The sequence below is a fragment of the Athalia rosae genome, chromosome 3, assembly GCF_917208135.1.
Source record: "Athalia rosae chromosome 3, iyAthRosa1.1, whole genome shotgun sequence".
Taxonomy (NCBI): Eukaryota; Metazoa; Arthropoda; class Insecta; order Hymenoptera; family Athaliidae; genus Athalia; species Athalia rosae.
The window spans coordinates 3,544,646-3,567,321 of NC_064028.1; the positions used below are offsets into that span (position 1 = coordinate 3,544,646).

At 43.5% G+C, this 22,676-nt stretch overlaps 6 protein-coding genes and 1 non-coding gene across 12 annotated transcripts in view; 4 read left to right on the forward strand and 3 right to left on the reverse strand.

Moving 5' to 3' along the window:
- Positions 1-347, forward strand: part of LOC105686496 (28S ribosomal protein S18b, mitochondrial) — a 1,212-nt gene extending 865 nt beyond the window's left edge. The window contains exon 5 of the mRNA XM_012401388.3: positions 23-347. Within this exon, the coding sequence (XP_012256811.1) occupies positions 23-164 (142 nt within the window). The 3' untranslated portion in view covers positions 165-347. The remainder of the gene's footprint in view (positions 1-22) is intronic.
- On the forward strand, positions 310-1,922 carry LOC105686495 (pyridine nucleotide-disulfide oxidoreductase domain-containing protein 1). Its single transcript, XM_012401386.3, has one exon. The coding sequence runs from the start codon at positions 326-328 to the stop codon at positions 1,733-1,735; it is 1,410 nt and encodes a 469-aa protein (XP_012256809.2). The 5' UTR covers positions 310-325; the 3' UTR covers positions 1,736-1,922.
- Positions 1,792-17,343, reverse strand: LOC105686494 (kinesin-like protein KIF14). Of its 4 annotated transcripts, none has more exons than XM_020852644.2 (12): positions 16,982-17,343; positions 16,041-16,523; positions 15,416-15,953; positions 15,107-15,334; positions 14,921-15,049; positions 5,951-6,111; positions 5,515-5,706; positions 5,045-5,317; positions 4,268-4,340; positions 3,997-4,166; positions 3,452-3,914; positions 1,792-3,034 (listed from the first exon to the last, which is right to left on the reverse strand). In XM_020852644.2, exons 2-12 carry the CDS (start codon positions 16,412-16,414, stop codon positions 2,561-2,563), a joined length of 3,075 nt encoding a protein of 1,024 aa, XP_020708303.2. In that variant the 5' UTR covers positions 16,415-16,523; positions 16,982-17,343; the 3' UTR covers positions 1,792-2,560. The 4 variants fall into 4 exon arrangements, with proteins under 4 accessions (XP_020708303.2, XP_048508327.1, XP_012256807.2 ...); XM_048652370.1 differs by having other exon boundaries at positions 16,932-17,343; XM_012401384.3 differs by having other exon boundaries at positions 16,608-17,343.
- Positions 3,315-3,386, reverse strand: Trnap-agg. The gene has a single exon. It is a non-coding gene; the product is annotated as a tRNA-Pro (tRNA).
- On the forward strand, positions 7,250-12,606 carry LOC105686497. Its single transcript, XM_012401389.3, has 2 exons — positions 7,250-7,833; positions 10,471-12,606. Exons 1-2 carry the CDS (start codon positions 7,731-7,733, stop codon positions 10,794-10,796), a joined length of 429 nt encoding a protein of 142 aa, XP_012256812.2. The 5' UTR covers positions 7,250-7,730; the 3' UTR covers positions 10,797-12,606.
- Positions 17,344-17,534: 191 nt separating the features above from the next.
- Positions 17,535-19,893, forward strand: LOC105686667 (protein catecholamines up). Its single transcript, XM_012401705.3, has 3 exons — positions 17,535-18,683; positions 18,776-18,851; positions 18,917-19,893. Exons 1-3 carry the CDS (start codon positions 17,733-17,735, stop codon positions 19,090-19,092), a joined length of 1,203 nt encoding a protein of 400 aa, XP_012257128.1. The 5' UTR covers positions 17,535-17,732; the 3' UTR covers positions 19,093-19,893.
- On the reverse strand, positions 19,890-22,152 carry LOC105686668 (tetratricopeptide repeat protein 19 homolog, mitochondrial). 3 transcript variants are annotated; one of them, XM_048652377.1, is made up of 5 exons: positions 21,967-22,152; positions 21,092-21,557; positions 20,691-20,953; positions 20,290-20,597; positions 19,890-20,208 (listed from the first exon to the last, which is right to left on the reverse strand). In XM_048652377.1, exons 2-5 carry the CDS (start codon positions 21,392-21,394, stop codon positions 20,009-20,011), a joined length of 1,074 nt encoding a protein of 357 aa, XP_048508334.1. In that variant the 5' UTR covers positions 21,395-21,557; positions 21,967-22,152; the 3' UTR covers positions 19,890-20,008. The 3 variants fall into 3 exon arrangements, with proteins under 3 accessions (XP_048508334.1, XP_048508335.1, XP_048508336.1); XM_048652378.1 differs by lacking the exon at positions 21,967-22,152 and adding an exon at positions 21,710-21,944; XM_048652379.1 differs by lacking the exon at positions 21,967-22,152 and having other exon boundaries at positions 21,210-21,943.
- Positions 22,153-22,676: the final 524 nt, after the last annotated feature.

Consider the following 22,676-nt stretch of genomic DNA (forward strand, 5'->3'; position numbering starts at 1 on the left):
TTCCACATTTTAATAATTTCAGAAAAACTGGTATTTGTCAAGTTAGGCATCAGGAGTTGCTTATAGCTATAACAAGAGCAAAGGACTATGGAATTATCACTTTTGACGTACCCTTCAGAGAATACGACTATTCCGAATGGTACAAGCCAGAGCCCAAGATATAATCTAGATTTGTCCATAGGATTGACATCACCTAACGAAGCTGAACTATCACTATAATCAGTACACTTTGTTGCTGGATCATATCTAAGATTATCTTATTCGTTATTGGTACAAAGCTGATCAGTCTTGATTGTAACAAATAGAAGAGAATCGATAAATAAATATGGAAGGAACTTTTGTAGTAATCGGCGGTGGGATTGCTGGCGTATCTTGTGCCGAAAGCTTAGCGTTTCTTGCCCCGGAAGAGAGAGTGATTTTAATTACCGCTAGCCCTTTGATAAAAGCTGTCACTAACATTGTTCCATTGAGCCAGATGATGACACGATTCGACGTCCAAGAACGTGATGCACTGAGTTTGTCCGAGATGCATCCATCCATTTCCATAATTCATGACACGGTAATGAGTGTGGATTTAGTGAATAAATATGTGGAAACAGAGTCAGGGCAAATAGTGCGTTACAAGAAACTGTGTCTGTGTAATGGAGCGAGTCCAAAGATGATTGCGCAGGATAATCCTCATGTTCTTGGCATAAGAGATACAGAGTCTGTGAACAATTTTTCAAAGAAAGTGAAAAATGCAAGAAGAATTGTGATCGTTGGCAATGGCGGAATAGCGACTGAGATTGTTCATGAAATACAAGGGATCGAGATGATCTGGGTGATCAAAGATAAACACATTTCGGCAACGTTTGTTGATCCGGGGGCTGCTGAATTTTTTCAGTACAAGTTGTTAAAAAAAGGCAATGATACGAGCGAAGATGGTATTGTGAAGAGAATGAAATATAAGATCGCGGATGAACAAGCAGTCGCGGGAGGCGCAGCTTTAGGTCCCGATTGGCATAGAAATTATAATATCACCGGAATCTCCCAAACTTCAAGTCCAGTGCAAGTCGAATACAGCTGTGAACTTGTTGCAATATCGAGTGAGTCACATCATGATGAGGATAATACCGAAAATTGGCCGATTTATGTGAAACTTACGAATGGGAAAAATATAGGCTGCGATTTTGTGGTGTCTGCAACAGGCGTGATCCCTAACTCAGTGATGAGGGGATCGGAAGAGCTCAAGAGGGGCGAAGACGGGGGATACTTGGTCGATGATAGGCTGAAGACTTCAGAAAAGGATGTATTCGCCGCTGGTGACGTGTGTACCGCTAATTGGGATCTGGCTCAACATTGGTTTCAAATGAGACTCTGGACTCAAGCTATGCAAATGGGTCGCTACGCCGCTAAATCAATGGTTTGCGAATTCAGAGGAGAAGAGTGTTTACAAGACTTTTGCTTCGAGTTGTTCACCCATGTTACTAAGTTTTTTGGGTTTAAAGTTGTATTATTGGGTCTTTACAATGGACAAAAATTGAAGGGTGAATATGAAATACTATTGCGAGTAACTAAAGGGGCAGAGTACGTCAAACTGATATTGAAAAATGGCAAACTGCAGGGAGCTGTTCTCATAGGAGAAACAAATTTGGAAGAAATGTGCGAGAATTTGATTCTGGATCAACTTGATCTGAGTGTTTATGGCGAGGACTTGTTAAACCCCGATATCGATGTAGAGGATTATTTTGATTGAGATTTGGAGTTCGATGGATGAGAACGAGATGTGAGCACAAACTCGATCTTCGATAATGGTATTTTACAGCAAATTTATTATAAATAGAAAAATCGTACAGAAATATATTCTCTAAAATTGCTCTTGGAATTTAATCTTATGACTAACACGTTGAATAAATTTATATGGCACTGCGTGTTTAAAATGACTTGTTTCTCCATTTTTTTTCTTTTTTTTTTTTGATCTTTCTTTTCCGAACCAAGCTCGACGTTATAATGTGCGAATATTACATTAATATCTTGTCACGTAATTCGAGTCTTGGGTAATCACAGCTGTGTAGCGATGACTTTTATCAACGCCATAATTTATGTCAAAATTGTTCGTAAATTTTGGGCTGATGTCTATCTGACGCTATCTTTATTCCAAACTTTTAATCTTACTCCCTGATGAAGTAATGTTAATATTTGTTCTCACGCTCGTCGATTCACGTGCGACACCTACATGCGTGAATAAATAATATTCCCCTCCCCCCAACTAATGTAACAACATTTAAATCAAGAACAAACAACTATCTCACTTCTTAACTTTGTATCTGGCGTAGTCAATATGACTATCTTGTGACTGTTCCAGTCAAGTATTAAATGAAATGTCTAGAAAATATTCAGTCAAACACGCGTCTATATCTGTTCAGGCGTCCTATGCCTGAAATGATATATTTGGAAAGAGATTTGAATGTTTTTACCTACACAATCCAGGGCGTGGCCTCTGTTGTCCAGTGCTCCGATTGACATTCTTCTGGTGGCTTTGGTACGAGCCAAAATAAATCGTTCGATAAACCAACGCGTATCAGTCAAAGTCAAATCTTACCGACTTTGCTACGTCATTTCGAAGGAAGGGACACCCAGTCCTCAAGTTAGACTTTGTTGGCGATGAGATATCCTCTGTGAGATGCTCTTTCATGAAACCAGAGTCCGCCTGGTTGATACCTGCGTTCTCAATCACGGTGTTATTTACGCTCATGTTTGAAACATTGCTCTCATTACCGCGATTTATCATTAAAGATTCCCTGATACCAACGATAACATCTTGTACTTTGTCCAATGACTTCACAATCTCCGCATTAATTTCACGACTGTCGCATTGGTTGCAAAGGTTACTGAGGTTCTTTGCCGCTCCCTCCATCTGCCTTAGGCATGCTCTCATATCATTGTGTGATTTTTTTTCCGCCCCTAACTCCGAGGTACCGTTCCCCATCGTTGTTTCAATTATCGAAGCATCCATCGACAGCTGATGCAAGCTCTCGTTGAGGTGTTCTGTCATCTGAAAAATTTAATTGTGCGTAAAATAAGAGGTAGTGATGTATTTCGACTTCTTTCCCCATTGCATGACAATCATGGCTCGTGTGTAATGCAAATCGTTCTCCGGACAGATCCAGCAGAATGTCAAGCGATGGATTCTAATCAAGCCAAATTAGCAAATCTAAGATTTTCATTTCACTCTCTCAAATGTTTAGAACGTACAAAATGATCGTTCACTGAAACACACAAAACGTTCACTACGTGATAATTCGGTGGATCACTGAATTTGCAAAAAAACAATAGGGCTCGTCCGGGATTTGAACCCGGGACCTCTCGCACCCTAAGCGAGAATCATACCCCTAGACCAACGAGCCACTCGAGGATAGCAATGGAGAATAAATAACCTCTAAAGGAGAAATATTTCATCGGTTTTACTTACGTAATTTATCCCTACTTCTCTACATCTTTCGGAAGCCTGTTTGACCAGCAATTGCATTTCTCGCAGACTAACCCCGCTCGAATTCATTTCTCTACTGGCGATATTCATGTTCAACGCCATCTCTACGTCGGCCGTCGTCTCGTTCAAAACTTCTTCCAAGTCTTGTAAGAAATTTGAACGATATGGGGAAATATTCAATTTTGCTTCCTCGAATTGTATTTGCCGGATTCTGTTGTTTGTCTCAACTTCCGAGGCTAGTAGTTCCTTCTCCAATTCAAGTTCGTGTTTCTTGCGATTTATTTCAACCAACGCCATTCTCTGCTGTTCCAAGCTGGAACCCAGCACCTGAAGCTGTTCCTCGTAGGTCGATTTTTGCGAACCAAGTTGGATTTCAACCTCTCGCTTCGCGTTCTCCAATTCCCTTATCACTTTCTGTTTAGACTCTTCGAGTTCCGCTCTCAACCTGCCGATATAAAATCATTAAAAATTCACACGCATAGCGGCGAACAACCGTAACTCCCGTTTTCCGAAGATCCTTCGCTTACTTTTCTTGTTGGATTTTCAGTATCTCCTGATGAGCGAATTCGAAATCAACCGGTTGCATACCAGTTCGCTCTACCCCCTGATCATCGAGCGGGTCGCACACCCGAAAGTAGTGATTGCCTCCGATGACTAGTCGGTCGCCGTGTTTCAATAGAACTTTTCCAGCTACTACCTAAAACGGACGAATTATTACACGTGTCATTACAATTGTAAGAATAAGGATACCGAGGTGTTCGAAGAATGATGGGGAAAAAATGATCTTCGTATTTTTACCTGTCCATTGACGTATGTATCACCCTGCACCTCCGCTCTCAACGTCAGTTTCCCGTTGTTGTTCTCAATCGTGCTACAGCATGAAAATAAACAATTACCCGTTGATGAACTTTATGATGAACTAGAAAATTTACGTTACTCCCAAGCACCTTTTACGCCTAAGCTGAGGAGTGCGGTGGGTGGACGCAGAAATAGTTATTGGTTAATGGAACGTTTGGGTCATAAACTTTTCGGATTACCGTGCCACAGAAGGAAGATGATAGTCGGATGCAAATGAATTTCACAAACTGATTCACAACAAACACGAGGTAAATATCTCGTAACTGTGCAAACCGATGCGTTGTCCATGCTCAAAGAGGAGACCTCGTTATTTCTGAAAATGGGATTCGAGTGTTCACCAAGTCCCCGAAAGATCGCCAATCACATCACAAACGATAAATCACAGACCAGGTGGAGGTTTTCGGATGCTTGAGGAACAGCGGAATTACAAACGTTACAATACCTCGTGCAGGGATAAACAAGGGGCGACGGTTATTCAGCTACGTTATGTAGTAGGCAACGGAGCTACGAGAAACAATGTGGAAATTGCGAGAAAAACTTCTTCCCATTAATCCCCAGGGCGAAGGCGTTCATCCGTGAATGACTCGTCAAATTTTTTAGGGGAACACATGCGACGAGGGACATCGATCGAGGGGGAAGACGAGCGTTAGAGCAGGTGGGATGGAAGCCAACGCGAAATTACGCTTAAAATTATCCAACTCATGCGCAGCGACTGACCAGTGCTGATGCCTGACCAGAGGTCCGTTGAGGACGATGTCGGGTCGCCCATCGGAGGTCGAATCGTCGCTTTGGCCCCCGATGCGTACAACGCCGGGCGGTAGTAGGTACAAAAGTGTACCCGACAAAATTGGATCGGCAGCTAAATTAACTAGACACGGTTGCATGGACTTCTCCTTGAAATCGATCTCCAGAGCGATGCCGCAGCGCCTGAGGTGCGTCAACTCCGTGTTCTTCTTCTCTTCCGCATCCCGAAGTTTGTCCGACCACGATCTGCAATTACACACCCGCTACCTATACAATATCTACGAGATATCTGGCCGGGAAACTCTTCCACCGGTCGATATTCGGCGTCGCTTCGTCCGGATCTCTGTCGACGAGTATCCTAGGAAGATTTTCCGTCGACTTTTGGGCGAAGCTGAGTGCAACGGGGCGATTCGAGTGGAACGTAAAATAATCTTCACACTCACTTTTGAGAGAGGGATAGTTGTTCCTCGGTCCGCCTCAACTGGTCTCTCAAAATTTCGATTTCTCTCTCCTTCGTCCGTATTTCGGCGGCCTCGGATCTCGCGTCGAGTAAAATTCTCCTCGGCAATCCCCCGAGGTGTCTCTCGTACCCTTCGCGGATTCCGCGGAGTCGCAGGACCTCGGCTTTCAGTTCTCTACGTAAAAGAATCAAAGACTCTTGTAGACATTCGGATAACAATTGTCCGTAGAATAAAGAGAAAAAGAGCGCTTCGATTGTCTCGTTCTTATCGCTGTAACGTCGTCACCGCACGGAAAGCAGCGAGATATCAAAGCACAAAGAATTCAGTCGACGCGTGAAATTGCATGAGAAAGAAAAGTTCGTTGGATCGTTTACTCGCGAACGGCGAGGGGCGGGGGGATGATTAATATCTCTCCTACCGGATCAATCTGTCGTGCGAATCTTCGTTGACTCTGACTCGATTAACGATCGCTCTCGCCTGGCACGCGTAGCGAAGGGTGGCCAAAGTTTCCTCGAGATGGATGTTAGCCGGTGAAACGGTTCCCAACATCGCGGTCCTCGAATTTCCGCCAAGACTTTCCTGAGGACACAACAATCTGTTAGTCAAAAAAAAAAAATAAAAATAACTGTTGCGCACTCCTTGTTGTTTCGTTTTTATTGATATCGCAAGTGCGCGCGTATACATGTGTCACATACCCATGTATAGTTTATCAACGCTGATTTTTCGCAGATAATTACAATCAGTCGCTTCGATAACACCGGCGACAATTTTCAACAATCCATCAACGAGTCCTTGGTTTCGACAATAAACTCAAGTTCCTATCTACCCGAGATACGGACGGATCGAGGTCGAACCGATACGCGATATTCGTCGTAATTCAATACCAATTTGAACAATTACAACAATAACACGTGCGGTGGTAACAGGTACGTAAAAAAAGAAGAAAAATAACAAAAAAACAAACCATCGCGAGTGCGGATATGACCGTATAAGCACGTCGTAATACTTGAGGAAAAAAGGAAACCCCTCTACGGCGACTCGTGGAGTCGCGAAGTTTCCGCATAAAATTTAATCTACCGCCGAATAACTACTGTAGCGGAGATAGTGGATTCCCGTGAACGTTTCGCACGTGTCACGGTCGGTCGGTTTTTACGCATCGACCTGGACGACCGCGTGTGCGTAACGTGTCAACGTTCGAGGAAATACGCCCGTCTTACGGATCGACATCAGGTGTCGTTTCGATGGGGGGCTGACCGTTCGAACGCGTTACAGCACCTAGGCGAGGGTGTCCGATAATAATTAAATTCGCAGGATCGTTCGCGCCTCCTGCGCATTCGATTTTTACTCGTTCCCTTCTCCACCAGGATCCAGGACACGCTCTCGACAAGGGCACGGGGGACACGTCGTCCGTCTCTGCGACAAACGGGGGGGGGGGGGGGGGGGGGGGGGGGGGGGGTACCTCGAAACGGGGGGGAGTGCAGCGAAACGAGTGCAACGGCTCGGGCACGGGAGTAAACGAGGAAGGACCGTCGGAGGAGGAGGAGGAGGAGGAGGAGGAGGAGGAGGAGGAGGAGGGATGGGGAACCGTCGAAGGCGACGGGGCGACTCCTCGGTACGCGCGTACCGCGTGCAATGTAAAAGTATGTAGGGAACGGATGCGATGGCGATGCGATCGGATGGGATGGCCGCGAGACGAAGCGAGGGGCTGTCGACGGTGGTGGTGGGACACCGCCAGTTTATCGTCGGATACTCGAGGAGCTGGTTATACGACGCAAAACATAAGCACGCCGACTACGGAGCCAGTCAGTTCGCGCTTCGCGTTTTCTTACACGGCGAGCCAAGCGATCGTCAAGAAATTTCCGCATCGTGTGCGACACATCCGAACGGATGCTAAACTTCGATTAGAGAAAACAGAAAAATAAAAAAAAAAAAGTCCAACCGAGTGGTGAACTTTCGAGCGGTACACGCACGTGCAGAGTATCGTATCGCGCGATCCGCTCTCGACGACGCCGTCTTCGGGAAACGGGAGAGGAGGAGGAGGAGGAGGAGGATCCATCCTGCAGGTTCGGGGAATGCAGCGTAGAAATCGGGAGTAGAGAGACACCCCTCGATCGTCGACATCGGAGCGGAGGTGGGCGAGGCTGAAATCAGGGTAGATTTCAAAGTGTGCGCAACCGACGTCGAAACGCCGTACGAACATGGATTTGATGTTCATGCCGGAAGTGCTGAGCTACGGGGCGCTGAGACATCCCCAGTACCGTGACTACGAGCAACCCTGGAACAAGGACTATTTCAGCTACGGTATGTCTGGGCGGGACGAGATTCCGCGGGCGCGCGTTTGATCGCAATACTTCGACGATCGTGTAGATTTTAACCGACAAACAACCACCGATTCGAAAATTCCGATATAACGCGCGCGCTCTCTCTCCATGTATATCATATCTACGCAGTTGTTTGTTGACGATTCTACGTCAAAGTTTACATCTCGTTAGAAAACACCGACGTTTGACGCAGTTGCGGATGCGTCCCCCCGCCCTCCCCCTCCCCCGCCCCGCATATCGTTGATCCTCCGGAGCATCCGCTGGTTTAAGGAGAGATTATCGCGTCCGTATCGTACACGACGTTTATATTGTTATTCGCGTTATCTCCAGGTCAAGATAAGACGACAAGAGCCCATTTGATTATCTAATTTTGACCAACGAATTCTATGTATGCGTGTCAACGTTGATATAACTCCTCTCGTTATCTCGTATCGGCGGTTGGGGGTTTGCATGTTTTTTAACGTGTATTTATAGACGTTATTACAGCTTACGCAGGCAACGTTTGACGATAATCCGTTAACGAATCGAGGGACCGCGAGTCCTCGGCTCTCTCGTTACAACCGGCGGAACAGGTTCGAATTTTCTTTGACACGAATATGTATATACCGCAAAGGAGCGTTGAAATCGAGCGTAGAAGAGACGCCGTACGCACGCCGAATGTGTTCGGTGGTAAAATACGTACGAATCCTATGGCGTCGTTAACGCGATCAGCGTCGATCGCCCCGATACGCAATTACCCAGTTATCGAGTGTATTCGCCCCCCGTCGTCCCATTAGTCACACCGTGTCTCGGGCTTTTCCTTTCGTCGTTCGCATCGTAGCGAGGAAAAAATAACGGGAAGAAGACGCTTGTTCCACGCGCACACTCATCGTCTTGGGTTTCGCTGCAAGAAAATTACCGAGCAATCCTTTCCGAGTAGAGACTCGTACATCGCGATCGGTATTTTTGGTAAAACCGCACCTTACATTCAAGTCGCACTCCTCGATCCTCGGGACGGCATTCGTCGCCCCGGTGTGCGTAGTATGTAATATAACGTTTCGTCCGATGCGGTGATAAAAGATATACATACGCACACATGTATATATAAATATATATAACCGGTTTTTAATCAAATACAAAACGGGCAGAAGGTTCGTCGTGGACACGGATAATACGTAGCGTACACACGTGCGTCGGGTAGACACAGGTATGCGCGATACCTGTGCACGCAGAAATAGCAACGTGACGAAAATAACGCAGTTTCCAGGTATCGCCGATCGCATCGAGGCGATCCCGGCTCGACGTAAAGATATCGTCACGGACACCGGAGTCTCGGGTGCATCGAACACCGCGTAGACGGGGCGTACGTGCGGTTCGTCGTCGAACGTCCGGGTAATCGGTTTCTACCTATGGGAGATAAATAAACGATATCGTTAAGCGAGATTCGAAGGGCGGAGGGGTGGGACCGGGACACGCGCGCAGGTACGACACGCGTTCGTACACGTACGGCGTACACGCGTGTGTGCGTATAATGTAACGTATGCAAATTCGTTGCACGTCGGACGACCGCATCTCTCGGAGAGAACGAGTCGTCAACGGGGACGGTCGTCCGTACCAAAAATACACAGGCGGGCCGCGAGTTGCAGCGAAACGGTAGGAGGAGGAGGATTAGCTGGCGATCTGGACCACCGTAGCGCATCGTGTGGCAAACCCGCGTGGTAAATACGTGCGATACGCCGGGTCCGGCACGTACGCAAATCTACGGTGTATCGCAGGCCCCCCCTCGTCGCCTCTAATAGTAGTCCATCGACGAAATTGATTTCGCCCATTGTATAACACAGTCCGCTGGTAAACAAGAAATTCCGCTTCGGCCGTTAATACGGCTTCAAAATTGACCAACCTTCGGTCCGGCGCGTTACAAACATGATTTTCTCGACCACGCTAACCGCGTCTCGTATGCCTCCGATGACCGAACCGAAGTGTGTAAACGCGTCGCGGCCTCGTTCCACATCCGTTCTTAGAACGACGCGTACGCGTGTACGGGGGGGGTGCGTCGAATTGTCGCGGGTCATAAGCTCGAGGTAGAATATCGTTGGGCGCATCCTGTCGCTCAGCGGTCGATGCGCGTCGACGAAGTAAAAAAAAAATAAACAAAAAGAAATAGGCGCGAATATGGAAAAGCGGTGTTAGAAAAAAGCGCAATAACAATGAAGATGTGTGAAAAAGATAGTCAGGGGAAGAGGCGGAGAGGAGCGTAGAGAGGGACCGAAGGCCGATATCAGCTACGAGTTGTATGTTAACATGACGACGGTAAACAAATAGAAATGTTTACGCGTTTGTGGGCGAGGTCGTACGGTACAGAGCAGATTGTCGCAGGTATAACACGAGATAACTCGTTCGCGCGCTCGAAGGCGTAAATTGTATTCGGCGGAGGGGGGGAGGGGGGTGGCGAAACGATCCAGATTTCACGAGATAAACGAGAAAAACATCGATTCGAAACTCGACGATTAGATAAAAATACGGATAACGCGATACGCCCTGACAAAGATCCCCATCAGCGAGATAACGAAATCAAGACGATCTAACGAACGCTGCATTCGACCGACCGCTGACCGTCCCTTTCTCATTCGATTCGCAGGCAAGTCCCACGCGAAGGCGAGGAACCAACAGCTGCAGAAGCCGGCGCCGAAAACGCCCTGCCTCATCTGCAAGGAGAACAAGCACCGCACCCTGGCAGCTTATATCAGGGGAAAAGCGCGGAGGAATCCTTGCAGCGAGATACACGAGGAGGGCGAAGAGGGCGACGAGGAGGAGGAGGAGGAGGAGGAGAGGGAGTCGGGGACGAAGAGGGAGAGCGGCGACGGGGAGAAAAAAACGGACTCCACCGCGAGATCCGGTGAGAGGGACGGGGCTGCTGCTGGCGATCGCGAAGAGCAGCCCGGAACGGGGACCGCGGGAAATTGAATAATAACGGAGGTGGTCCGGGTGTACGTCGCACCTGAGTGTGACGCATGCACCGCGCGATGAACCGATCGAGCGAAGAATGAATGGAGAGAGATTAAAATGAAGAATGAATTCCGTGCGCTAGTCGTTATTAATTCGATAATCGCGGCTGTCGTATATTTGCACGAGCGGATAGACCTTCGATTAATCGTAAGAAATCAGTTCAGCAGAGGGTATGATATACAATAATGCACGAGCGGAACGCAAAAGGATATCGACGGTACGTCTCCGTCCGTCCGCTACGTGCGTCCGATGCGTGTAATTTTTTGTATCTTGCACGGGGCAGCTGCCTAAACTTTCAACGCGTTTATACTGACGAAAACGCGAAAGCTCACAACGATATTCGGAGTGATATTATTCGGTAGAGCAGTTCCCTATTTATCGAGACGAGATTATTTCCTATACTTTCGCATCGTACGTACAACGTCTTTAATTATTTTTCTAATAACGTGAAAAAGAAACATTTTCATTTTTTGTTTGAATATGAATATATTCATATAGATGTATCTAGTGGGTCATTTTTCTTTACCTGCTATATTTGCTTGTCTAATTTTTTTATTTCTCTTTCATTTTTTGAAAAAAAAAAAAAAAAAAAAAAAACATTTTTTCGTCATTCTCTGGGCGTCGTCAAGTTTATTTCGAATTTGATAAAAACATTGATGTTCCTCTCCGAAATTTTCGTATACAGTTATTTCGCTTCTGGCACTTTCGAGTTAATCGAATTTAAAAAGTTTCAGAAGGCCGCTCGTGGCCCTGGGATGTTCTAAATAATTTTTAAAACGATAACAAAAGTCACGGAGACAAATTTCACGAGGCGAATATAATATTGAGAAGCGAAGAAAAATACGCATCTAAAAATATATGTTGTTCTCTGCGATCAAATCCAATCTTTCAAAAAACATCGCGGCGGGGTATCTCCGGATCAACAGGACGCGAGAAAATGACCGGTGCCCAGAGAGTCGAAACTTTGCTAATTCTAAACGTTAATTCTAAAGCGAATATAAAATACAAGCGTTTCGACAAGTACGGTTGAAATCGTTATGTAATGGTAATCTATAAGACTGATTTTAAGGTTGTATGAGAATATAAAGCGAGTGTATATAATACGTATAAATTTCAACCACATAGGTATACCCGATGCTGCAATAGAAAAAAAAAAAGACAAAAAAAAACATTCAACAACAAGAAAAAATGATGAATTTTTCTTCAGGATATCCGATTATTTATGTTAACAAGAAAAAAAACAAAAAAAATTAAAAAAAATATTATTAATTATCGTAATAATTATAAAATAAATTCTGCCTACTGGCTGTACCGTTGTACTATTTTCTAATTTTGCTCTGTATTTTTTTTTTTTTTTTCAAATTTGTTTTTATTTCATTTCTTTTCTCTCGAATGCATGTTCTGCGTCCTGTGTCTATACCCCATTAACTCAGCTATCTACGCGCTGAATGGTCCATATATTGAATACCTACTGTGTCGTGTGAATGGAAGAGAGAATTAGCGAGCCTGATGCCTTTTTAGTTCGTAATGAAAAACCGTTGTGGTTTCATGCAATTAAATAATATTGATATAAGCGTAGAACTGGACTGCGTACACTATAGAGTGCATAGCAGATCAGCATATTTTGTCATTGTATTTACGATTACATACGTACTAACGTACCTATATTATACTTCTGTATCGTATGTGGGTATTATATGTGTAACGAATTTTTGGTATAATTAATAAGAAAAATAATAAAAAAAAAAAACAATAATTTCTTCACGAATCCGTTTTGTCTCGAATTTCTTTCGCCCCCCCCCCCCCCCCTCCCCACCGGATATTTTTCAGTGATTTTTTTCGAACGGAATAGATATTAATTGAGTTAAATATTTGGAGAGAAAATGAAGGATACAAAAAAAAAAGTCCTACGTGCTATGTCACGCGTATGCCTGCATATTATACGACAGACGTTGGAAAATGACGAATAGATGAGCGAAATTGTAAGAACTCTAGCACGATTGACTCACGGCGAGATCTAGGAATCAAGTTTTTTCATTAGTTGAATCATGTTTGGATTTTTTCATTCGATTATGGCAGCAATATCTTTATTGTGCTTACTCAACGAGTGCCGAGAGACTTGAGTTATTTAAAATTTAAAAAATAAATAATAAGATAGCAAATTGGTCATGACCGCCTGTCGGCTGTGTGACCGAAAATAGAATATTGTAACAAGGTTACTTATTTGATGTCTAATGAAGAAAGAAGGCTTTACGTATGTACATATACAGTTCGCAGCTCAGCAGCTGTGAACACGTGGGGCAATTACGAATTACCGCGGGTAATGACAACGGTACTGACTTTTTTGATGTAATGCACGCACGAACGGCGGCCACGCCCCGATAATATTTTCTACTATCGTATCAGACGGATCTGGAAATACTCTCTGGCCTGGGAATGAAGACGGAATGCGTTTAGCTGACAAAGAACGAATTTGATATAAATGTTGAGAGGCTGAACGACGAAAGGAGAAAAACGCAGGTGCGTCGCGAGGGACGAGCTTGCTCGTCCCTGATTGTTAAGGTCGCTGAAATTTAGAGCTTGCATCAGATGTTTGAAGGGCGTTTTTCTGATCACGAACCCCAAGAGATGTAACGTCTGGTCTTCAAAGGACAATTCTACGGACTTTCTCAACTGAAATTACGCAATTTACCTCACGGGGTAGCTATGTTATCGCCGCATCGGTAGGCGAACGTTGCGCACGGCACCACTCAATCCTGAAATTGCGCACTGTGTCATTGGGTACGTGTTACACGATGGTAAAATTTAAAAGACTTGAGATTCGACCGATCGGAATCCGACCGGTTTTAGAGCAAAGAAACCATGGATTTCATGTGGTTTTACCGTATTCTCATCTCAAAAAAATCCATGACACTGGATACGAGGTAACTTTGAAAGCATAAAGACCCCCTGCATAGATACCGCGGCTGGTAACATTGTTGCAAGTAGATTAACATTGCCTGTCCGGTATTTGGTGCCGTGTGCAACTAGACCCTACCCAGGCGTAAGTTCTATAAAGTCAAGAGCGGAGCGACTGCAGTCAAAGTTTCGCCTCACCAATGCGGTAGGAGATAAGAGTTGAAAGGAGGTGACGTCACAGAGTGCTATAAGAACATTTTTTTAACATAAAAATGGTGTGGCCTACGCTGGGAAACAAGACGTCCAGTCATCTGGCGGCTAAGAAAGAAGGTATAGCGATGCAAAGCGGCTCTTTTAAACAAGAGATGTAAATCTTTTTTCGCGAAAAACTTACTAGAGATTTCCAGAGAATGAAACACTGGAATTGCAATGCATTTGTGTAATGAAATATCAAATTTTTATATTCCAGGAGACAGAGACATGAAAAGATTGAAGAGCAGTTGCAACAAGTGCGGAGACCGATGCAAGAAGTGTGGCTTGGACTGCAAATGCAGGATCACGAGAGTTTATCTACGAGCACCGATGTTCAATTACTTCACAGACCTCATGCATTAGATATTAGAAAATATTCTAGTAACGTACGCAAGATGAACTATGCCCTAGTCTTTCACTCAGCAATTGGCCAAGACTACTTAAATGATTCTCAGTTTGGAAGTGTATCACTCAAATTGCATCGGCGATCACCATGACTTCAATAAATGGCTAGAGGGATTGTTTTTCATCCTAATGCTGGCGTTACCATTTTAGAATCTTAGAATTTCCTAGCATAAGCATTTTTTAGATCACTACATGTAATCATATAGATCTCTTTGTTAAAAGCTGCCAACAAGCGTTTCAAGTGTTTCAAGTGTTTAGATGGTTTGCCAACTTTTTCCAAAAAGATCCCATCATTCGAACGATCTTATAGCTAGTAACTTCATATAATAAAATGTCATTACTCATTTTTCATACTAATGTACAAAAATAGAGTTAGGACTTGTAAATTAATAACTGACAATCTATCGAGGATTAGCTCATAGTGTTTCAAGTGTTTCTATTGGTTAGTGAATCCTCGAAGGCTTCTCAATTATTGACAATAAACCAATAAATTATTCAATATAAAAGTGTGAAGTGTTTTAACTCACCCTCAACAGCCACGTCAGTACGGATTCCCTGTAAGGTACAAAGCTCCGTTTCACGTTGTTTGTATTCTCCGACAAAGAAGCAATCACTTTTCCCAGAGTGAGCAATGACTTATTGATGGAGACTCCTTCCTGTAATTTTGTCCCAAACATTTTTCACAGATCACAGTTATGGCAGGTAGGACTCACCCGCAGTCTGTCACCGCTGGCACATATTTGACTCAAGCGTTCGCTCCCAGCTAAGTCGACCAAGTTGATTTTACTTCGACGACTCGCTTCGCCAGTCTTACTGCTCGATGATGCATCTGATGGGGTCTGAGTTAGTATCACGCTAAAGATACTGTGGGACCGCGAGCTTTTCTCGTTCATTCCTGTGGCTGCTGTGGCTCTTTGAGAATTTCCGACCTTCAGCCAGCCCTGAAAAATTGCAGCAAAGGGTCAAAAAACATGTAAAACCATGTTCCAGTAGATTCTTTAAATAACGTTGATGTTACCAACCTGAAGATCGTTGTAGCTGTTCACACCGTGCTGACTGAGGTCCACAACGTAGGGACCAAATACTGGATGTTCTCTTACCTTGAGTGGAGCTCGTTTTCCTCCATTGGTATTGACGCCAAGAAGGTCATGAATCTTTTCATTGTAGATTTCAAAGTAGCTGATCTCAACAGTGGTGGAATGCCCGGAATTTTTGGAAGATCGTCGAAAAATTTCATGACAAAATCTCGGTATTATTCCGGCCTCGGGACCCAGGCTTGATCCACTAGTTTCTGTACCCATCATGCTGTAACTTTTACCTGATCCAGTTTGACCGTAAGCAAATAGACATGCGTTGTAACCCTCGAAAGCATTGTCAACCAGCGGTAGAACCATATTCTTGAAAACTGTTTCCTGAGTGGCATGGAGCGGTGTGCAACAATCGGCGTAAGACACAAAGCAATGATCGTACATGAAAGTGTGTCTCGACGACTCGCAGTCCACTGTGATATTCTGTCCATTTGCCTCAACTATTGCTGTAATTCGCTGATCACTCAGTTCTCTGCAAAAGAGGTAGAGTTGGAATAAATAGAGTTGATCGAACGCAAAAACATGAAAACATGAACACGATGGAGATGAGACGACATACTTGAAAGTCAGCGGTCTTATTCTGATACCCACGGTGAGATTGCTCTGTTCCCCCTCGCACATGGTTCGCTCATCGACGGCAAGGTCTTGTCTGCTTTTGGGTGTCTCCATTTGCACCACGTTAAAGCAGTCAGGAGTTGCGGCAGGTGGATTATGATCACTGAAGTACCGTTTAATAGGAGTTTTGCTCGTCAGGACCATGTTATTGGTTTTAGATATTTTTTCGTTGCCACTAATGCGCCTCGGTGTGCAAAAGTGGGTAACGGGAGTTTTATCCGCTGACAATCTTGAGTTTGATTCCATCTTCATCGGCATCTTGAGCCGTTCTTCGGACAAGGATTTGGCGGACAATACAGGGTCTTCCTTCTGCAGCATTGTCGCTGACTTGGAACGAATGAGGTTTGTTCGGGAATTGAGTCGAGAATTATTTATATTGAAAGGTGCGCAAGGATTATCTGTTTTCTCAGGACTTCGAAAGAATTTGCTGTAACATTATTAATGAGATCGATTTTCATTAGTTGTACGTATTAAACGCTAGTTGAGAGCTAAATATTAAATGAAAACTTACTTCGCAGCGGGGGGTGCGATTTCTTTGTTAAAATTAACAGGGGCACTCGAAAATATAGCATTCGAGGAACCCCGGTTGCTATAAGCAGTGCTTGTGCCTCTATACGGCATGGTGAGTATTTTTCACAAGTATTACGAAAACTGCATGCAAAAAAAGTGGTTGTCATCTACGATTACCCCGTGATGACTTATTTACTTCTGCGTTTGATAGATGCATGCAACTATACGCACGGCAAGTAAAACCGTTGGGTATAACCCAGTGCAGAAGAGTTATTAGAAAATCTACAAAGCACGATATCTTCACTTAGATCTTAAGCGATCAAACCTCAGATTCACTGCAATCCAATAAACGTGCCATTCTCACACACAGAATACCTTTTTTATGATAAAATATAATTTTTTCCTGCGTTTTCGACGCCTTCGTTCACACTTCGAACCACTGACGGCACCGGCCTATGAACGTTTCACTTTCCTAACAACAAATTCAAATTTGATTGGCCCGGAGTTGGCGCTGCATTCGACAGCCCACGGGTTGCATTGGGGGTCACGTGGTATAGAATTATTACTAGCAGCGGGAATTTGTGAAATACTTGTCTAGGGATGTTTTCAACCGACACCGACAAAGTGCTGCCGCAGATGTCGCACGTGAAATTCCACCTCGGTTGAGTGACACAACGGTTTCCCTTATTGTTAGAGCATTATATGCTCCATGTATTCTTTAGGCTGTTTTCTTATGTTCTTAACTCTACTGAATAAACTTATTTTGGACAGATTTATTTATAAGCGATTGATTAATCCAATTACCAAATCATCCCTTTAATCTTTCCGCTATTTTTGCAGGGAACTTCGTGCTGCGAATAGGAGACACTACAGTGGGCTCGAAAAATTTCGTTGGTATCGCCGTTGACACGTTCGTGGTAAACAGCCACGTTTGTGACGATTGAACGTGACCGTTGTTTGCTTGACCCGGCACGCATATGAAATTCAAAAGACTGTGTATCTCTATTTGTAATACCGAAACCGCGATCGTCTACGACCCGTCGAATAACGCGAGTGGGTTCATTTGTGCGAACAATAAATATTTCCCGTATGATCGACGTAATTCGGTCTTAACCTTTAACGTAAAATGTCGGGTAGAGTGATGCCAGAGCGCAGATTCCTCAGTCGTTCCTTCACCACTAAAATTGCCTTGGCACTTTTGTTGTTAGTAATATTTTTTGGATTCCCTGCTCTTTGCGGGGCGCACGGACATTCACACGATGAACCACCGAGCTTCAAATACACTAAAGAGGCAAATGAACAATTCAATCAGAAGGCGCATTCACATCATCACAGCCACTCAGAGGAACACGAACACGACCATCATCATGAGGGAGGTTCCCACCCATCTAAATCCCAAGACACCGCTTCAGGTCTGGTAGATAGAGATCTCATGTCACTCTGGATAAATGCGGTTGGATCAACCCTCTTGATCTCTGCTGCGCCATTCCTAATCCTCTTTCTGGTGCCTTTGGATAATACCAAAGAGAAAGAGCCCTGGCTAAAATTGGTACTTAGCTTTGCTTCTGGTAGCTTGCTAGGTGACGCATTCTTGCATTTGATTCCCCATGCCCTCACACCTCATTCTCACTCTAACGACAAATCTCATGCACATAGTCATAGCCATGATGGAGGAGAAGAACACGGGCATGACATGACTGTTGGTCTTTCGGTTTTGCTTGGGATAATTACGTTCCTGGCAATCGAAAAAGGCGTACGATTGATCAAGGGGAACCATTCTCACTCCCATAGTCATGGCGGTGCGGCAAAAGAGAAAAAGCATAGCAAGGCTAGTGACAAAGACAAGTCTTCGTCAGTAAAGAAGAAAGAACCTGTCGAAGATATAAAGATTGCTGGCTACTTGAATTTAGCTGCTGATTTTACACACAATTTCACAGATGGACTCGCGATTGGAGCCAGTTATTTAGCTGGAAACAAAATTGGCATTACGACTACAATCACTATTTTATTTCATGAGGTGCCTCATGAAATTGGAGATTTTGCTATCCTTATTCAAAGCGGATGCAGTCGAAAGAAGGTGATTTGCCTTCTCATTTATTGATCCACAAATATATTTCATACTCGTATTTCCAGTCATCCTCAAATAACTGCGTTTCATTCCTCATTCAGGCTATATGGCTACAACTCAGCACTGCGCTAGGAGCTGTCACTGGAACTTGTGTTTCGTTGTTAGCCGAAGGAGCAGGTAAGCAGCTTTAGTAAGAGTATTGTCTTTGCCATTGTATAAATCTCATCGATGATGGTTTACAGGTGATTTTGCAACCTCCTGGATACTGCCATTCACCGCTGGTGGATTCATTTACATTGCAACTGTGTCTGTGATACCTGAGCTCTTGTCTGACACCAAATTTTGGCAGTCTATCAAAGAGATAGCCGCTTTGCTATTTGGGGTATTTGTGATGGTACAAATAGCACAGTACGAATAATTATTAATCTCTAGTAGGTTTAGTAAACCTCCGTGGGATATCTGTGCGTGGCTTCCGACAATGTATTTTTTGTCAAACATTTTATTAATGCTAGGTTAATTTCAGTAAGCCCGTTTGATTATTGAGAATATTTACTGCAGTACGAGGACCGTATCTAAATAACTTCTTTATAATAAAATTTTGTGACTTGTGTTCAAGAGATATTAGTATACAAATATATTTTTCATTCAATCTATGGGCAAGAATTATTCATTTCATAGCGTGATCGAATAGTGGGAACAATTTGCGTAGATTTTACAGTGACCAACACATAGTCATTATTCAATGGGAGGCAGATAACACTTGACCGACTGAGAATTATTTGATATTACAACGGGTAAGGTACCCTTGTGGGTCCATATTATATGATACATCACATAATTTGTTAAAATTCGAACATCATCATGTGCCTGATGTGAATGATAATTGACTCGCCTATCAACCATTCGTCATGTAGTGCACGGTATCGAATTGAGATAACAATACTTATAGCATGAAAGCAATTTATAAATTTTGATCTAATTTAGACTTCAATGATCAAACGTGACAGACTAATGAAAAAGAATTGAAGAGTTTCGTTAATGGCCAGAGAACATTGAACGAGTCATACGATACCCACGTAAACCACATTTGTAAGATATTTCAGTCTCGTTAGCCAATTATTGTTCAACCAAAAGATCTGTGGAGACTTGAGTATCCTGATGACTTGAATACCACCATCAACCAGTATCTCTTTTGAAATATATAATCATGCAGAATTAACGTGTTTTATCTAGTTAACTTTTTATTTACCAAACCAGGTCTTCGGCGTCACTATTTATGTACATTTGAATATCTGAATTGATTGACTAGGATATCGACTGTTAAAACGTACGTGCTAGGCGGCAGCGATCTTGCGTATCTCATCGAGGCAGTCATTCGCCTCTACTAAAGACTCCTCGTTGTTGCGGCTCTTTGATAAATACCACCCCCTCTGACAGGATTTCTTTGCTGCATCATAAAGACCCTTCTTCATCAAAACATTTCCAAGATTGACATGAATCGAGCTCAGGTCTTCCATGTCCGGTAATTTATCACCTGCAACGTGCGATTTGAGAATTTATGAAAATCTAACATCTATACGATCAGCAGTCTGTACACAAGCTGTCTGACAATTACCAATTTCCGCAGCAAGAGTGAAATAATCAATAGCCTTTTCATTATCCCCTTTCAGGAAACTAATTGTACCAAGATCATTCAATAGTACAACCGTCTGCTCATGCTCCTCGCCGTTAACGTCAATGCATACTTTGTAGGCCTTTTGTAAGTATTCCAAGGCCTTCTCATACTTTGACTGGGCAAGAAGCAGTCTGGCGTACCAGTCTGCTGCCATTGCCCAAAGAACGACGACGTCCTCGTCTTCACTTTTTTCATCCAGTTTGGCCTGCAGATGGTTTAGGCAGAACTGATATCCGTCTTCGGCCTTTCTGTTTAAGTAATTCAGTCGCAAAGGAGATCAGGGCACAGTTTTGTAATTGTTAGGTGATTGGGAAGGCTGTTAGATTAAATGATATACTGACTCTGTCTCTCCAAGGTGTTCAAATAATTTTGCCATTTTTAGGCTCATGTGAATAATCTTCAAGTCTGTCTGCGATGTTCCATTTGCTATAAGCCTCTGCATGACCTTAACAAAGAGAACTTCTGCCTTTCTATATTCACCCATGTCAAAGGCTAGGTTTGCCATCACATCATAAATGTATGTAATGGCATCGTGGTTTTGAAGAGCCTGAGCCTGACGGAGGGCTATGTGCAGCATCTGCTCTGCTTTCTTATATTCGCCTCTCTGAAATTTATTAATTCAAGGCTATACAAAGTGGTTGACTTCAAAAAACCTGAGTCTCTGGTGGAAAATCTATGATAGATCTTTGTGATTTGGCCAATGAAAGTCATTACCAATTTGGAGACTGTCAATACTTAACACCTGTATCATCAATATGGAACGTTTGATGGTCATAATTATATCCGGAGTCTCATCGTCAGATTTATCTGGTTCAAACAATCCAAAGAACATAGCATTTGTTGTGATAATAAATTTGAACCTATGGTTTGATTTTTGTCTGCCACGATGCTCCTGACAGGATTCACATAATTTGCTGCTCTGTGTTGCTGATTGATAGCCTTGCGTATGGCCAGTCCACACAGACGCAAGCCCCATCGCTCTCTTCGGATTAAATATCTTCAAACATAATTTTCGCACGGCGAACAGGCTTGCAGGGAACGACATTTCAATTGGAGTGGTGAGACAGTAGTGATGGAGAGATTGAATATTCTTACGGTGAATTAGAGAAAATCGCACTCAGTGATGCGGAGTCGAATTCACTGTTGGTGTAGGCAACTTGAAAAGATTCCTGTGTAGCACGCTGCAATATACGTCCGTGCATACGCACCTAACCACTCACAGAAACATACGTACAAGTACATACAGTTGTAAACATAAGCGTCATCGAGATTGAATTGTACCGTCAAAACTAGACGGTGTCTATATTATCTTTGACGCTAGATTTAAATATTGAAATTTCAAAGAAAAAGCTATACATACACACATATATGAAACTCGAAGAAGTGGCAGATGTATCAAAATATTTGCCTAATTATGATTAGTTTCATCGCATGCGCTTTGCAAAAAAAAAAGAAATGAATAAATAGCACATTCTAACCACAAGTAACATTTACTATTATTTATTTGCTATAAAACTCAACTTTTTGAGGCTGTGACGCTACACTTTGACGCTACAATTAATCTCGATGAGAGATCATAAATGAATTCTCTTAATCTTCCCTCATCTGGGAGGTTACGTGTAAACGTCAGTTGCGCGTGGAGTCACACACGTCAAGGTAAAGAAGAAAAATCATCAGAGTGCCAAGAAATGCAACCCAGCTTCATCCCAGATTTATTCCCAATTTTTCCTGATCATTTCCCATTTTTCCTGATTTATTTTCGATTTTTTAATGAATTATTCAATTACCCCATCTTCCCCGCCGAAAAAGTGACAGGCAGCGCCGAGTAGCTTAACATGAGCCCGCGGAACTTGCGTGAACTAAAATTCCAAGTTTCTTGCCCCTTGACGCACCGAGACCCGCCTTACAGCGGAGGAGTCGCGTGTGATGCGGGTCTCGGTGAGTCAAGGGGCAAGAAACTTGGAATTTTAGTTCACGCAAGTTCCGCGGGCAGATGTAAAGCTACTCGGCGCTGCCTGTCACTTTTTCGGCGGGGAAGATGGGGTAATTGAACAATTCATTAAAAAATCGAAAATAAATCGGGAAAAATGGGAAATGATCAGGAAAAATTGGGAATAAATCTGGGATGAAGCTGGGTTGCATTTTTTGGCACTCTGATGATTTTTCTTCTTTACCTTGACGTGTGTGACTCCACGCGCAACTGACGTTTACAGGTAACCTTCCAGATGAGGGAAGATTAAAAGAATTCATTTATGATCTCTCATCGAGATTAATTGTAGCGTCAAAGTGTAGCGTCACAGCCTCAAAAAGTTGAGTTTTATAGCAAA